Source organism: Delphinapterus leucas, chromosome 4 (genome assembly GCF_059928025.1).
Source record: "Delphinapterus leucas isolate spDelLeu-1000000601 "Yukka" chromosome 4, BTC_Dleu_Yukka2, whole genome shotgun sequence".
In the NCBI taxonomy this organism is placed as follows: domain Eukaryota; kingdom Metazoa; phylum Chordata; class Mammalia; order Artiodactyla; family Monodontidae; genus Delphinapterus; species Delphinapterus leucas.
In genome coordinates, this window is record NC_143132.1 from 47,907,023 (window position 1) to 47,921,834 (window position 14,812).

At 36.4% G+C, this 14,812-nt stretch overlaps 1 protein-coding gene across 2 annotated transcripts in view; it reads left to right on the forward strand.

The window, feature by feature from the left end:
• Positions 1–14,812, forward strand: part of TBC1D23 (TBC1 domain family member 23) — a 63,608-nt gene that overhangs the window by 30,849 nt on the left and 17,947 nt on the right. For both annotated transcript variants that reach the window (XM_022587532.3, XM_022587615.3), the window contains exons 5-11: positions 2,829–2,952; positions 6,442–6,566; positions 6,658–6,704; positions 7,526–7,629; positions 8,983–9,105; positions 10,246–10,338; positions 12,821–12,991. In XM_022587532.3, the coding sequence (XP_022443240.1) occupies positions 2,829–2,952; positions 6,442–6,566; positions 6,658–6,704; positions 7,526–7,629; positions 8,983–9,105; positions 10,246–10,338; positions 12,821–12,991 (787 nt within the window). The remainder of the gene's footprint in view (positions 1–2,828; positions 2,953–6,441; positions 6,567–6,657; positions 6,705–7,525; positions 7,630–8,982; positions 9,106–10,245; positions 10,339–12,820; positions 12,992–14,812) is intronic.

Consider the following 14,812-nt stretch of genomic DNA (forward strand, 5'->3'; position numbering starts at 1 on the left):
GAGAATTTATATAAATGGAATCGTATAATATGTGGTCTTTTATGACTACCTTCTTTCACTTAGTATAGTGTTTTAAGAATTCATCCATATTATGGCATATATCAGTACTTATTTCTTTTTATTGCCAAATAATATCTCATTGTATGCACAATATAAATAAAATACCACATTTTATTTACTCATGCAACAGTTGCTGGACATTTGGATTGTTTTCACTTTTTAGCTATTATGAATAGTGCATTTGTGAACATTAGTGTACAAGTTTTTATGTGGACATGTATTTCGTTTCTTTTGGGTATGTACCTAGGAGTGGAAATGTTGAATCATATGGTAAATCCGTGTTTAACCTTTTAAGGAATTGCCAGATTTTTCTACAATAACTGCAACATTTTATATTCCCACCAGCAGTGAATGAAGATCCCAGTTTCTTTGCATCCTTGTCAACATTTTTTTAAAAAATTATAGCCAGACTGAGTGTGAAGTGGTATCTCATTATGGTTTTGATTTGCATTTCCCTTACAGCTAATGATTTTCTGCTTTTTTTCATGTGCTAAGTGACAATTTGTATATCTTCTTTGGAGAAATGTCTGTTCAGCCAAAGAACTTTTAAAACATACTGGTTCTTGAAGTTTCAACTATAAATAGACTATGTAGAGCCATGTAGGGTTTTTTTGTTTTAATTCCCAGGTGACTCTAGTGCACTCCAGAGTGGAGAACCTCTGTGCTACCTGGAAGCGATAGTGCTTCATGTTAGGAAAACAGACCCAGAGATGCCAGAATACAGGGCTAAGGTCATGGTAAAGCTGAGACTGGAATTCATATTTGGGAGTCATTCTGTTATACTAAGTCTCTCAACTGCTTATATTTTACCACCTCTTAGTGTAACAGAGCTAGTAATAGCAAGGGACATGATATTCCAGCTTTCTCTCTACAGAATGTTGGCGGTGGTAGTTACTAATAGAGGGATTGGGGTTTACATTGAGCTGTGTAACATACCGTCTTGTCAGATTCTCCAGTTACTGTTTCCGTGAGTTCCACATGTAACACAGTACTCCAGGGTCAGTGTTAATACCCCTGCATAGGGCCCAGCCCCACAAAATGTTGCTAGAACAACTCCACTATAATATATCTTCTTATTACAGATTCAGATATAACATAGGTAGAATTCTATCAAGCACAGTGCTTTGCAGTGGAGAGTAACTTTGTAATACACAGCTATTAAATGAATAGATGCTGTTGCAATGGCTGACTCTCTGAGATGTTCCACTTTTTCTGAGGCAAACTAGGCAATTGTCCTTACAGTGTATGTCCCTACTCTGCTTACAACCTGTGTTTATGTGTTTTGTTTTAGCAATCTGTTGCCTTGCATATGTAGAGTGGGGAAAGTATTCAGACTAAGGAGGAGGTAATCTTGCCAATATGAATCCACTTCTGTCTTTGGGCATCTGAATTACCAATTTAGGGCTTTTTCTACAAAACTTCCCTGTTATCTGCAGTATTAGAAAATGGTAGATAGAGGGTCATACCAAATCCTGGCATTGACCTTAGAGCTTAGTTTTTTGTAGAATTTATTTTTCATTATTCCCATTGGAATAGCATTTTGAAACATTCCTTATCAATGCTTTTATGTTAAAACTGACATTCATTTCATTAACTTTTTTGCATGAAGCCTTTTACCTTGTTTCAGTGTTTTTTTTTCTTTGGCCATGCCCTGCAGCATGCAGGATCCTAGTTCCCCAACCAGGGATCAGACCCCCGCCCCCTGCAGTGGAAGTGTGGAGTTCCAACCACTAGACTGCCAGGGAAGTCCTTCAGTTTTTTTATAGTTTGCTTTTTTTAGACTGTACATCTACCAAAATACCACTTGTTGAAATATTAAATTACATATGTGGAAGGGTAGTATGCATAATGGTTTAATGCCCAGTTTCTGTGTACAAGTCTTAGTTCCATCACTTCTTAGCTACATGACCTTGGGTGGGCTGCTTGACCACAGCTAAGCCTCATTTTTCTCATCTGTAAAGTGAAGATGATAATAGTATCTTTCATAGTTGCCTGTAAAGATAAAATGAGGTAACTTTGTAAAGTGTCTATTATAGTGTCTGGCACATGGTATTTCCTCAATAAATACTGATTTTTATTATGATGGCCTGTGCTTTGAGCTGTTTAAATTTTTTTAAATTTTTAATGATTTATGAGACATAGGGGAACAAGGTAAGAAGTAGTACAGTTACTCAATAAGGTCAGTGTTTGGCACCTCCCAGGATTCACTCTGAGCACCTGATACCCAGGCCACTTCAACAGCTTCTAAGGCTCTGGGTCCACTATTTTGGAATGTTCATCTGTGGCCATTTCAGACTTGTACCTTTGCTGAAGGATTCCTAATTGAGTACATTAACTGTGGAGCTAACCTGAAGCCTTTCTAGGAGTTTCTTCTTATTTGGCAGGGAAGAAGGGAGCTGGACTTCCTCAGGACTCTCCAGATATCCTTTTGGGATCCAAAACTTATCAAAATAACCTAAGTGGTCCCACTGTTTTCATTGGTCCTTGTAGTCCTTTCTCCTGAGTGCTGCCTGGGTTCACCTGGAAAGACTCTGCCTAGAGTTGGCTGTAGACCTGATGTTTCTACAGACTTTCTTTCAGGTCAGGTATATCAGGTGTTAGCAAGAGAGGTCTGCCCGGTTGTATCAGGCAGGCTTGCTGTTGTCAGTGCTGTGGTGTTCAGATGTTCTGGGGTAGGGAGGGGAGGTGGGTATTGCAGGAGGATCGGTTACTGACATGATCATTTCTGACCTATTAATGCAAGAAACTTTGCTTCTTTTGTTTTTTAGGGATTGTTCTCTGAAGGGGAGACCATTTCACCTTTTCCGATTACTCATCCAGTACCATGAGCCAGAGCTTTGTTCTTTTCTTGATACAAAGAAAATTACTCCAGACTCCTATGCACTCAACTGGGTAATAAAGTGAAAGTAGGAACACTTAATGAAAAATAGCTTTCTATAAAACTATAGTTAGGTGTTTTTTTTCCCCCAAGGAAGAGAAAGAAAAGCACTAAATTATAGACTATTACTATTTAAACTAAAGGAGTAAAATTATTGGCACTTCAAAAATGAATTTTTTTTGCTCTTCACTTACATTAGTTTAAATTATTTAATATGAAGTTTAGCCTTTTGTTGTTTTACAAATATATGTAAATATATGTGATATATTTACTTATGTATAATATATATATGTAATATATATAAATATATGATCTGTATCAGTTCACTTTAAAACTGTGATTAAATTGTTGATAGTATGTGTAAGAATTGATATCCAATGACAAGGAAAATAACAAGATTATCAAATGATTAATATGAAAGAATATGAAGTACATCTCAGGGACTTTCCTTGTGGCGCAGTGGTTAAGAATCCCCCTGCCAATGCAGGGGACACGGGTTTGAGCCCTGGGCTGGGAAGGTCCCACATGCCGCAGAGCAACTAAGCCCGTGTGCCACAACTACTGAGCCTGCGCTCTACAGCCCGCGAGGCACAACTACTGATCCCACGCACCACAACTACTGAAGCCCACGTGCCCTAGAGCCTGTGCTCCGTGACAAAAGAATCCACCGCAATGAGAAGGTTGCGCACCGCAACAAAGAGTAGCCCCCGCTCGCTGCAACTAGGAAAAGTCCGCGTGCAGCAATGAAGACCCAACACAGCCAAAAAATAAATTAATTAATTAAAAAAATTTTAATAAAAGTACATCTCAGTACTCTGTCATTCTATATTTGTATTTTTATTTTTTTTAATTTTATTTATTTTTGGCTGCGTTGGGTCTTCATTGCTGCGCGTGGGCTTTCTCTAGTTGCGGTGAGCAGGGGCTACTCTTTGTTGCGGTGTGCGGGCTTCTCATTGCGCTGGCTTCTCTTATTGTAGAGCACTGGCTCTAGGCGCGCGGGCTTCAGTAGTTGCGGTGCGTGGGCTCAGTAGTTGTGGCGCACGGGCTTAGTTGTTCTGCAGCATGTGGGATCTTCCCGGACCATGGCTCAAACCCGTGTCCCCTGCATTGGCAGGTGGATTCTTAACCACTGTGCCACCAGGCAAGCCCTATATTTGTATTTTTAAATGGGAAGTTCTGTTATTTCTAGGTCAGTGGTTCTCAAACCTTTTGGTCTCAGGACCTCTTACACTCAACATTTATTGAGGAGCCACAATTTATGTAGATTATGTTGGTTAGAAATTAAGAAATTTTAACCATTTATTAATTCATTTAGAAGTAGTGATAAATCCAATACATGTTAACATAAATAGCCTATTTTTAAATGAAAATTAACTATTTTCCAAAAAGAAAATCAGAATAGTGACATTTTTAAATATTTTTGCAAATCTCAATATTTGGTTAGAGCACAGGCAGGTACGTTCTCATATCTGCTTCTCTATTGAATCTGTGATGATACCATATTTCGTGTAGCCTTTGGAAAATTCTGTTGTTCATTTGTGAGAGAATGAATATGAAAAAGGCAAAATCTAAGTATTATTATGAAAATAGCTTTGACATCACAAATACCCTGTAAATACTCTTGGGGACTTCCAGGGCTCCTCAGACCATACTTTGAGAACTGCTCTTCTAGGGTAACTTGAAGATCTTTCTAAAACAGTGATTGGGTTCTAGAAGAATATACGTATATTCAAAATTTTTAATGTATTCCTTGATCATGTCTTACCTAGCTTTTCTTCAGGAAGGATTCCATTTCTGCCACTTATTAACCATGTGATTTAATACACTTAGCCTCTGAGCTTCGATTTCTTCACCTGTAAAATGGAACTAATAATAGTACCTATCTCAGAAGGTGATGCTGAGATGAGTAATGAGGAAATGGTGACTAGAGAATCGCAACTGGTTTCAGCTCTGGCATACTAAATCTCATACTGCAGCAGCCTATTCTTTCATTCCTTCTCGGCTGCAGTCTTCTCACTTTGAGTAAAAATAATAAAATTGTAGTTTCTCTGAGATTCATATGTTGCTATTAAATCTACTTATTTGTGTTGAAGTAAGAAACTTTCTTTTAAGCATTCTGATATGTTAATAGAGATCTCTCTTGTCACATTATGCCTGGGAAATGCCATTTCTGTGACCAGAACTCTGAAGTAGTACTCAGTGCTGCTAGCAGATTTTAACTGAGTACTGAAACTACCAGTTTCACTTTGTCAATGCCCCAAGTAGTTCATTCTTGCTACTAGTATCATGTCTATGGGATGGAGTCTTTTTTTTTTTTTTTTTAAATCATGAGATGAAACAAAATGAATTCCTAAACTTTGAGAACTCATAACTGTGAATGATGCAATGGTAGCTTTAGTTTAGCTAACTGAATTTAATGATGACCATATCTTGCTATTCTGTTTGTATTTGCATCTTCTGTATTTGTAATAGTAATTTTTAAACAGTTACAGAAAACATTAGAAGCATTATGTACTTTAAAAGCTTTGTGGTCAGCTGTAATAGCAGTTACATCAGCTGTGGAGTGTTAGGCTTTTTCTAGCCCAAACATCACCATTTACTAGCTCTGTGATGTTAGGAAGGTTATTTAATAGACGTCTGTTTTCTTACCTATAATATGGGGAGGAAAATGTCTATTTTGAAGGACTGTTGTGAGAATATTTAGAATAAGAGAGATATAATAAAAGATATGTGGCAGTAATTTAGTACCTGGCACAAAATATTCACTAAATGTACGTGTTCTCATTAGCTCCCTTTAGCCATTAAGACTGTTTGAAATTTAACTTCTAGATGGAATTGTTTCTGTATCTAATAAAAATGGAATAATCTAAAAATATCACTGAATTTATGCAATTTAAAACACAGTTGGGCTCTAGAGGAACTTACACATTAACAATTCTTTTATTTGAAGTAGAAAACCATAGAGCTCCTGAAACGTTTTGAGGCACATGAATGTTGTCTCATCTGTTTCAAATGATGTACAAGTAAGATTGGGGAACAATTTGCCTTTAAATTGTCCTTACAATTTCATTTGGTGCTCTTAACTCAAATTACCATGCTTGATCCTCACAATTACCTTACAAGTTAAGTACTATAATAGTTACCCTTACAGAGCTCGTGGGGTTATTATGCTGTGGCAGATATGTGCTAGTTACTGTATATACCCTAGGTTAGAGGATGGGTAGTAGTATTCCTTTTTTTTTTTTTTTTTTTTTTTAAAACAGAAGTAGAAATGGAAGCTCTAGAGGTTAAGTGACGTACCCTAAGTTATACAGCTAGTAAGTGGCTTCATTGTGCCTTGAATCCACATGTTCTGCCTTTGGATTACATACAGTAAAGTTAAGGTACAAGTTAAATATCAGGTACAGACAGTTTGATATAATGTTATGCATTTGCCTGAATACTTTTAAAAGAACAAGCCGTTGCCAGTGGTTTATATCTCTCATTTCATTTCCTGATTACAGCTTGGAAGTCTTTTTTCCTGTTACTGTTCCATTGAAGTCACTCAGGCAATATGGGATGGATATCTACAACAAGCAGATCCATTTTTTATTTATTTCTTAATGTTAATAATCCTTGTTAATGCAAAGTAAGTATTAAGTTGACTAGATTTTTTCCTCTCTGTTCTCAGGGTGCTCTGTTGATATTTAACTCAAATTCATTTGATTCTCTTTTTACAGAGAAGTCATTTTAGCGCAGGAGTCTAACAGCAAAGAAGAAGTTATCCGTAAGTATTATTTAATGTGGAGAAAACATTTCAAGTCAGTTTTCTGAAACTCGGTTTCCTCACGTATAAATTTAGAATACTCTAGAAGAGCTCTGAGGTTCCATTCAACTCTTACACACTCTCCACGTACAGACCTTAAAGACTGTTGCCCCTGATTTGCCACCCTTGTTCATTCCTTCTATGTATTTTTCACTCTTTCAGTTCTTTTCCATATACTCTTTCTTTGGTTTCATTGTTCAGATAAACTGCCCTCCTCTCACTCTCCCCTTCCTTCTTCCTTAATTTGCCTTTGAATACTCAGCTCTTACAAGTGTATCCGTTGTTGAAGTCTTGGTTCTTCCTTTGGGTTCTCCCCCGCTCTAGCTCCCACACAGATTTAGTTACTTGCTCTCTATAGTGCCTGGCACTTTGTACTGTGTGTGTTACAGTGTTTATCTCACTATGTTATAATGATTTATCGTCACATTTCTCAAACCAGACAAAGTTCCTTAAGTCAGGAACCATTTCTTGGTCATTTTTTATTTCCAGGGACCCTGACATTTATTATGTGTTCATTGAATAAATCACACTATTCCAATCGAGGCTAATGAATTTGATTTGATTGCTAGATACCATCATTCACTAAGAGCAGAACTGTATTAACAGTTTCAGTTCCTTTGGGGAAAATCCACTTCTCAAGCAGTTTTCAGTGCATCACTGTTGAGATTCCATTTATATAGTTCAAATGTTGAAGATAAACCAACTTTGATATGTAAATAATGTTCATTACTGTATTTTTCACAAAAAAGCTTTTTAATATTATATTTGTAATCATATTTCAGAGTTCTTGGAAAATACTCCATCCAGTTTGAATCTAGAAGATATAGAAGACCTTTTCTCTCTGGCTCAGTATTATTGCAGTAAAACACCAGCTTCATTTAGGAAGGTATCAGACAAGAAATCACCTACTTCAGTATTTCACATTTTGTGCATTGTTTTATGTTTATGTTGTATCCACTTCAGTTAAAGTACTCTAGGTTGTCCTTTTCTTTTTATGTGTTACAGTTTTGTGTGATTTTTTTCACTGTAAATACTCTCCCTAATGGAGGAACAAACATTAAAAAAGATACTATACAAATATTCTAGGAACCATTTCACCTCTACTCTGATTATTATTTCTGATCATGAGACTATTGACTATAAGGTATTTCTTAAATTAATGTTTCCTTGATGTTAAAAAATACAAATATTACAAAAATCTGATGGAGGATATATAATTATGCCTTCTTTATCTGGAGTTTAGCTTTGTACAACTTTAATGCTGCTGAGCTGTCTTTTAAACAGAAAAGGGTCACTTAGCTCCATAGAGACCTAGAACCTTTCTCAGATCAGACAAGTGCTTTCCAGAGAAAGGATACCAGATTAGAAGCCCAAGTGCTGTGAGCTCCTAGAAAGTAAAACTCTAAGAAGCAAAAGCGAGTAACAGGGAGGCACAGGAGTACCATTTATGAACAATTTGTGACCTCAGGTGCTCATGAGAGCATTATTGTTTTTTTTGTTTTTTTTTTAAGGCATTCTAGCATCATAATTGCTAGTTGGAAGTTATCATGTCACTGAAACATTAAGATGAGATTAAATTATGTTCAATATAGTGTGTTCAGGAGGCAGATAAGGGAAACCTTGTAAGAACACTTCCCTCAAAACTAATTAATTACAAAAGAGATTTATTTCTAGGGACTAGTTTCAGCTATTTTAATAATTGCCTTATGTAGATCACCTCATTTCCCAACAGTGTTGACTAAGTTAGATGGTGGGGTAGTGGTTATGATACTGGATGAAAAAGAAGTCTTATCCTTTTCTTTCCAGTCTTTTAAGAGAATAGCTTTTATTCTTCAGACGTAAATAATCTGCACTAGCAGTTGCCAGTTAGAGCAGGTTTTAGCAGCATATTACACAATTTATGCCATGTTTTTGTTTTCATTTTATTAAAATATAAAAAGTTGTGAGTAACCATTTAAAAATTTACTATTTAAACATAGGTGATAATATAGAAAATAGCTGTGTAGAATGTGTTATTTTTTCTTAGTCTTTCATTTTGTGTGAAATCTAATGGGGACTTTGTATGCAGACTTTTTGTAGCTTTTAGCCTGTAAGATATGAAAGGATATGTTAAATCACATGACTCAAAGATGTTATGTAATTATTTCACCTTTTGTCTTGGTCTGTTGAGAATAGTTTTAGGAAGAAAGTTTGATTTTATTTTTTCTGCATAATGTTTCAAAAACTCCTCTTCACACAGGATAATCACCATCTCTTTGGTAGTACTTTGTTGGGAATTAAGGATGATGATGCAGATTTGAGTCAGGCACTTTGTCTGGCCATCTCCGTGTCAGAGATCCTTCAAGCAAATCAGCTTCAAGGGGTAAGTAAAAAAAAAAAACCCCACTGTTTATCAGAAGACTATCCCCTTTAAATGCAAGGAATCAACATTTCCTCCCTGTTTGTTGATTCTCACAAAATTAATTTACTATAACAGTGTAGTTGTTTTGCTTTTTTTGAATGATTAATGTGTTAAATCTTCTGTCCATATGCTCATTTTTAAACTGCCAGCTTGCGTGTTATTTTACTTGTCAACAACTAATTAATTTTGACACCAAATTTTTGTAAATTGCCAAATCTTTTTTCATATTTTAGCAAAGCAACTGAATGTTATATAAAGTACTTAAAAGGGTGGATTTAACAGTTAAATTCTGGATACTTATACAGCTAATTGAATTACATGGTTTAATGCCAAAAGGCATGTTACAAAGGAGAATTGAGGATATACCATGGTTTTCTGTCTGTTGCTGTCTTCATGAAAATCTTTTTGCTAACAGTGCAACAGTTAACCGTGTGTGGAAGGTTGGATGTATTTCGAAGATGGAGAGGAGGAACGGACATGGAAAGACAGGCCTTTTACAGTAGATCTTTTTAAAACAAGCATTTCACATATTTTTCTTATTAGAACTATTACTTAAAAACAAATCAGAGCATGTAATCTAGTTTAAAGAGACCCATGTGAACTTCTTCAGTTCAGACTGGCACTGGAGAACCTCCTCTCACCCCCAAAAGACATTTATTTAATCCTTATGTGAATTGCATTGTTGATAAGTGTGTGGGCTTATTTTCAGAAACAGGAATTGTATCTACATCTGTGTTTATTTTCAGAAACAGGAATTGTATCTACATCTGTGTTTATAACTACATAGTGTTTTTAAAAGTGTTTAACATGATAGATATTAAATTCCAGTATAATTAGTTTTATAGCTCAAACTAACATTCTTCTGCTACATATTTTAAGACTTTCTAGTCAAGAACAGTATATACAGAGTATTTTAACTATTTAAAATGAATAAAATTATTTAAGATCTTGAGGTTATTTTCTTGAGTCTGTATGGGTCCTCCTATGTGAGATCCATTTCTAATCTATCTGTTTCCCCTTCTTTGGTTAATTGTTAATATTATATTGTGTAAAATGTGACCCTCATGGCAGGTTTTATTTTGTCAAATGTTTCCCTTTTAGGAAGGAGTCCGGTTCTTCGTGGTGGATTGCCGTCCTGCAGAACAGTATAATGCTGGGCATTTATCAACTGCTTTCCACTTAGATTCAGATCTGGTTAGTATAAATGCTGATTAAAAATTTTTAAAAAGTAAGAGAAGAAATGGATTTCTTTTCTTTAGGCCATAAATAAATACACATGTACCAGATTGGGGATGTTTTTCTTTCTGCTTAAGGAAGGAGTCTCTGCCCTTATAAAAGTGTTGCCTCAGGTTTCCTTTTCACCTAGGACACCCTTTTGGCATCATAAAGGGTAGATGAAAGCACTGTTAACTATGGCTTACTGTTGCTTACCATTGTTATGTCAGTAAATTCTAAACTTCTTACTGTGAGCTACCTGATGTAGCACTCAGCATAGTGTCTTGCACTTAGTAAGTACTCTGTGAATATTAGCTCTTCTTATGATTGGGTAATTAGTCTATAAGCCTTTTTTTCCATCATGAGTACTTATGCATATAATAAAGTAATATTTAATAAGGGTGGTATCTGGTGTATAGGGGCTCAGTTGTTCAGATTGCTGTCCTAGGGTCACTTGAATTGAAGGACTAGCTGAAGTAGATAATTAAATATTGTCAGAGATGCTTAGAGCATTTGGTAGGACTGGGACTGACATCATTTAAGCCCTTCTGGGGTTATTAGAGCCTCAGGGATGGAGAAGACAGAAAGAGGAATAACTTCTTTTGCTGACTATTCTATCTGCCCTTCTTCCCAACTTGTCTGAAAAAGTTGATGCTGAAGCTAAAAGGGCATGTTGAAAGGTCTAGGTGGTATCAAGAGGAAACTCATGGAAAATGGAGGTGAAACAACCCGGAGAGTTTGGGGTGCTATAGGTGAAGAAGGCAGTCCTAACTTGTTTGCATCCTAAAAGTGAACTCCGTGCCTTTCTCTTCCTTGATTCATCTAGGAAGACCTAAATGGTCCTTCTTTTATGCTTATTTTTAAAATTTATTCATCATTAATAACTTGATTATTCTTAAAAAACTCAAAGGATGTCTCCAGAGTTGACAATTACTCTCAGTTTGTTTAATCATCCAGACCTTTAATATGTATTTACATATTTCTTATTCACTTTTTTTTTTTCCACTTGATTTTTCACTTAACAGTTCACTCGCATTTTCACTTAACAGTTTTTTGGAGATCTTTTCATTTTAGTACCTTGTTTTTAACGGCTGTATAGTGGTCCATGGTACAGATATACCATAATTTATTGCCTGATTGTTGTACATCTAGAATGTTTTCAGTTTTCTTGTAATAAAACAATGCTATAGTTAACATCCATATATATATTTTGTGGACTTGTGCAAATATTTCTGTAAAATAGACCCCTACAAGTAAAATTTTGGGGTTGAGAGTTGTGGGCATATACAACATTACTAGAATCTGCCGTATTGCCCTTTAGAAAGGCTGAATCAATTGATACTTTACAACTCTAAGTGAGAATGATTGTTTCATACCATCAGCATTATTGGACATTACCAATTTTTTATTTTACAAGAATGATGGTCATTCTTGTTATTACTAGTAATGTTGTGCATCTTTTTTCAAGTGTGCTGTTAATTTGTATTTTTTTATCAATGCAAATTGCTTTTCTATGGTTTGTCCATTTTTCTATTGGATTTTCACTGTGCTTTTTTTTTTTTTTTGCGGTACACGGGCCTCTCACTGTTGTGGCCTCTCGCGCTGCGGAGCACAGGCTCCGGACACGCAGGCTCAACAGCCATGGCTCACGGGCCCAGCTGCTCCGCGGCATGTGGGATCTTCCCAGACCGGGCCACAAACTCGTGTCCCCTGCATCGGCAGACGGACTCTCAACCACTGCGCCACCACTGTGGAAGCCCCACTGTGCTTTTTATGAACAGTTTTTTGAACAAATTTTTGTATTTATTGGCATACTTGTTTTCTTAAGGGTAGGAAATCAATTTTTTCATCCTCGTATCTCTAGTATCTAGAGTAGTGCTGATGAATAAATGGCTTCTACTATTTCTGACTGTCCTCTAAGAAATTCATGGTTTGCCATGTAAGTGGAAACTAAAAATTATAGCTTGTTTCAATGTATTGTTTTTGTCAGGGACCCTTCCACTCAGTGTTAAACTTTTCTTGTCATGATACCTAAAGACACTGAAGCTTAGAAAACAAACAGCAAAAACAATTTTTTTTGTCTAGTAAAGTATTTTCTTTGCATAATTTAATCTTTCTGTGAATTTTCAACTTTTGTTTTCTGATGTATTATAGGTACATTTATACACATTTCTTTTATCCCAGGGATTTTATTTATAAGAGCCTTTGTTTGGGGAATTCCCTGGTAGTCCAGTGGTTAAGACTCTGCACTTTCATTGCTGAGGGCCTGGGTTTGATCCCTGGCGGGGGAACTAAGATCCCACAAACTGCGTGGTGTGACCAAAACAAACAAAAAAAGGCTTTATTTTCATGGTGGCAATTTAAACATTGTTTTTTTTTTCCCGCCCTGGGAAAATATTTTGTTTTGCAAATGTATAAGAAACACAGGCTTGCCACATTAAAAAAATTTTTAATTGTCTAGATGCTCCAGAATCCGTCTGAGTTTGCACAGTCAGTAAAATCCCTGCTGGAAGCACAGAAGCAGTCCATTGAGTCTGGCTCCATCGCTGGTGGGGAGCACCTCTGTTTCATGGGCAGTGGCAGAGAGGAAGAAGACATGTATATGAACATGGTCCTGGCACACTTTTTACAGGTATGCCGACAGATTATTTCAGTTTTCCTTGGTTACTGCTATCACCTTTAAGAAATTCTCCTAGGTAATTTTGTGCTGTTGTCTACCTTGTCAAATTTATCTGTTGTTTTTTTTTTTTAACACTTTATTGGTTTTGTGTCTTGCCAACAAAGGTCTTCTCCCCCAGATTTTTCTTGCGTGCTTATGTGTTATACTTTTATGTTTAAATCTTGGCCCATCTGGAATTATTTTTGTGTAAGAAGTGAGGTAGGAATCAAAAAAAATTTTTTCCCCAAATAGCTAACCAGTTGTGCTGTCAATATGAAATACTACCTCTTTAATATACTGAATTCCTCAATGAATCAGGGTCTATTGCTGGATTATTCTTTTGCATTGTTCTCTGTGCCTGTTCATGCCTCAACTTTTTACAGTTGCTATATAATTCATTTTAATATCTTCACTTTGAAATTGAATAAATGTACATGTATATGTACTCATGACACTTAGCCACCTTTCCCTTTTGTGTTTAAATGTTGTCTTCAGCACAACTAATTTGTATCAGCGATTTTATGCAACCTGTCCCCTCTACCTTTTCTACAAAGCCTCACTCAGTGATGGCTCTTTCTTTATAAAAATGGTTGTTTATTAGGTATTCTTTGGTAGTTTATACATTAAAGTCCTCATTTTGTGTGGCCCTGAACTATGGAATCAGGAAGACAATAGGAATGCTATTACAGAAGCCACTCAATTTACATCCACTTTACTGGGAATCTGGTTTGAGAAAATTAGTCTAAAGCAGGGGTCCCCAACTCCTGGGCAATGGACGGGTACCAGTCGGTGGCCTGTTAGGAACTGCGTCGCAGAGTAGGAGGTGAGCAGTGGACGAGCCAGTGAAGCTTCATCTGTATTTACAGCCGCTCCCCATCGCTCCCATTACCGCCTGAGCTCCACCTCCTGTCAGATCAGCAGCAGCATTACATTCTCATAAGAGCACAAACCCTACTGTGAACTGCGCATGCGAGGGATCTAGGTTGCGTGCTCCTTATGAGAATCTAATGCCTGGTGATCTGAGGTGGAGCTGAGGTGGTCCCACCATCCCCAGATGGGTCCATCTAGTTGCAGGAAAAGAAGCTCAGGGCTCCCACTAATTCTGCATTATGGTGAGTTGTATCATTATTTCATTATATAGTACAAAGTAATAATAATAGAAATAAAGTGCACAATGAATATAATGTGCTTGAGTCATTCTGAAATCATCCCCCACCCCACCCCCCATCCATGGAAAAATTGTCTTCCACAAAACTGGTCCCAAGAAAGACTGGGGACCGCTGGTCTAAAGGACAATCCTTGAAAGACAAAATCAGAGAAGGAGCAAGGTATTTGGGAGAGGGATTATAAGGTAAAGTTATACTTTACTGGGGGAAAGATTTTAGAAGTTTATACAGAATAACAAAAATAGGTTCTCAAACTCATTTTACTTATAAATTTAATTGACCTATTCTAAAAATGGCCTGGTATAGGCTGTATATTGTGAAGGGTGTCAGATGGCAAGAATTTGGAATATTGTGGACTTCTATTAATAATTCGAGTTCTTAATGTGGTTTTAGAAATTCCTCCCCCCCCCCCAGTTTTTATTGTGGAAAATTTCAAACAAATCCACAAGTAGGGAGAATTGAACTCTATAAATTCTTTGTAAAGACATAACCACATTATCCCTATTATACTTTATTATAAAAAAAAGTAACGAGTGTTCAAGTTCCCTTGGTTTTCTCAGGATCTAAAACAAGACATTGCACTCTGGTTGGTATCTTTTAAGTCTCTTTTAATTTATAGGTTCCCTTT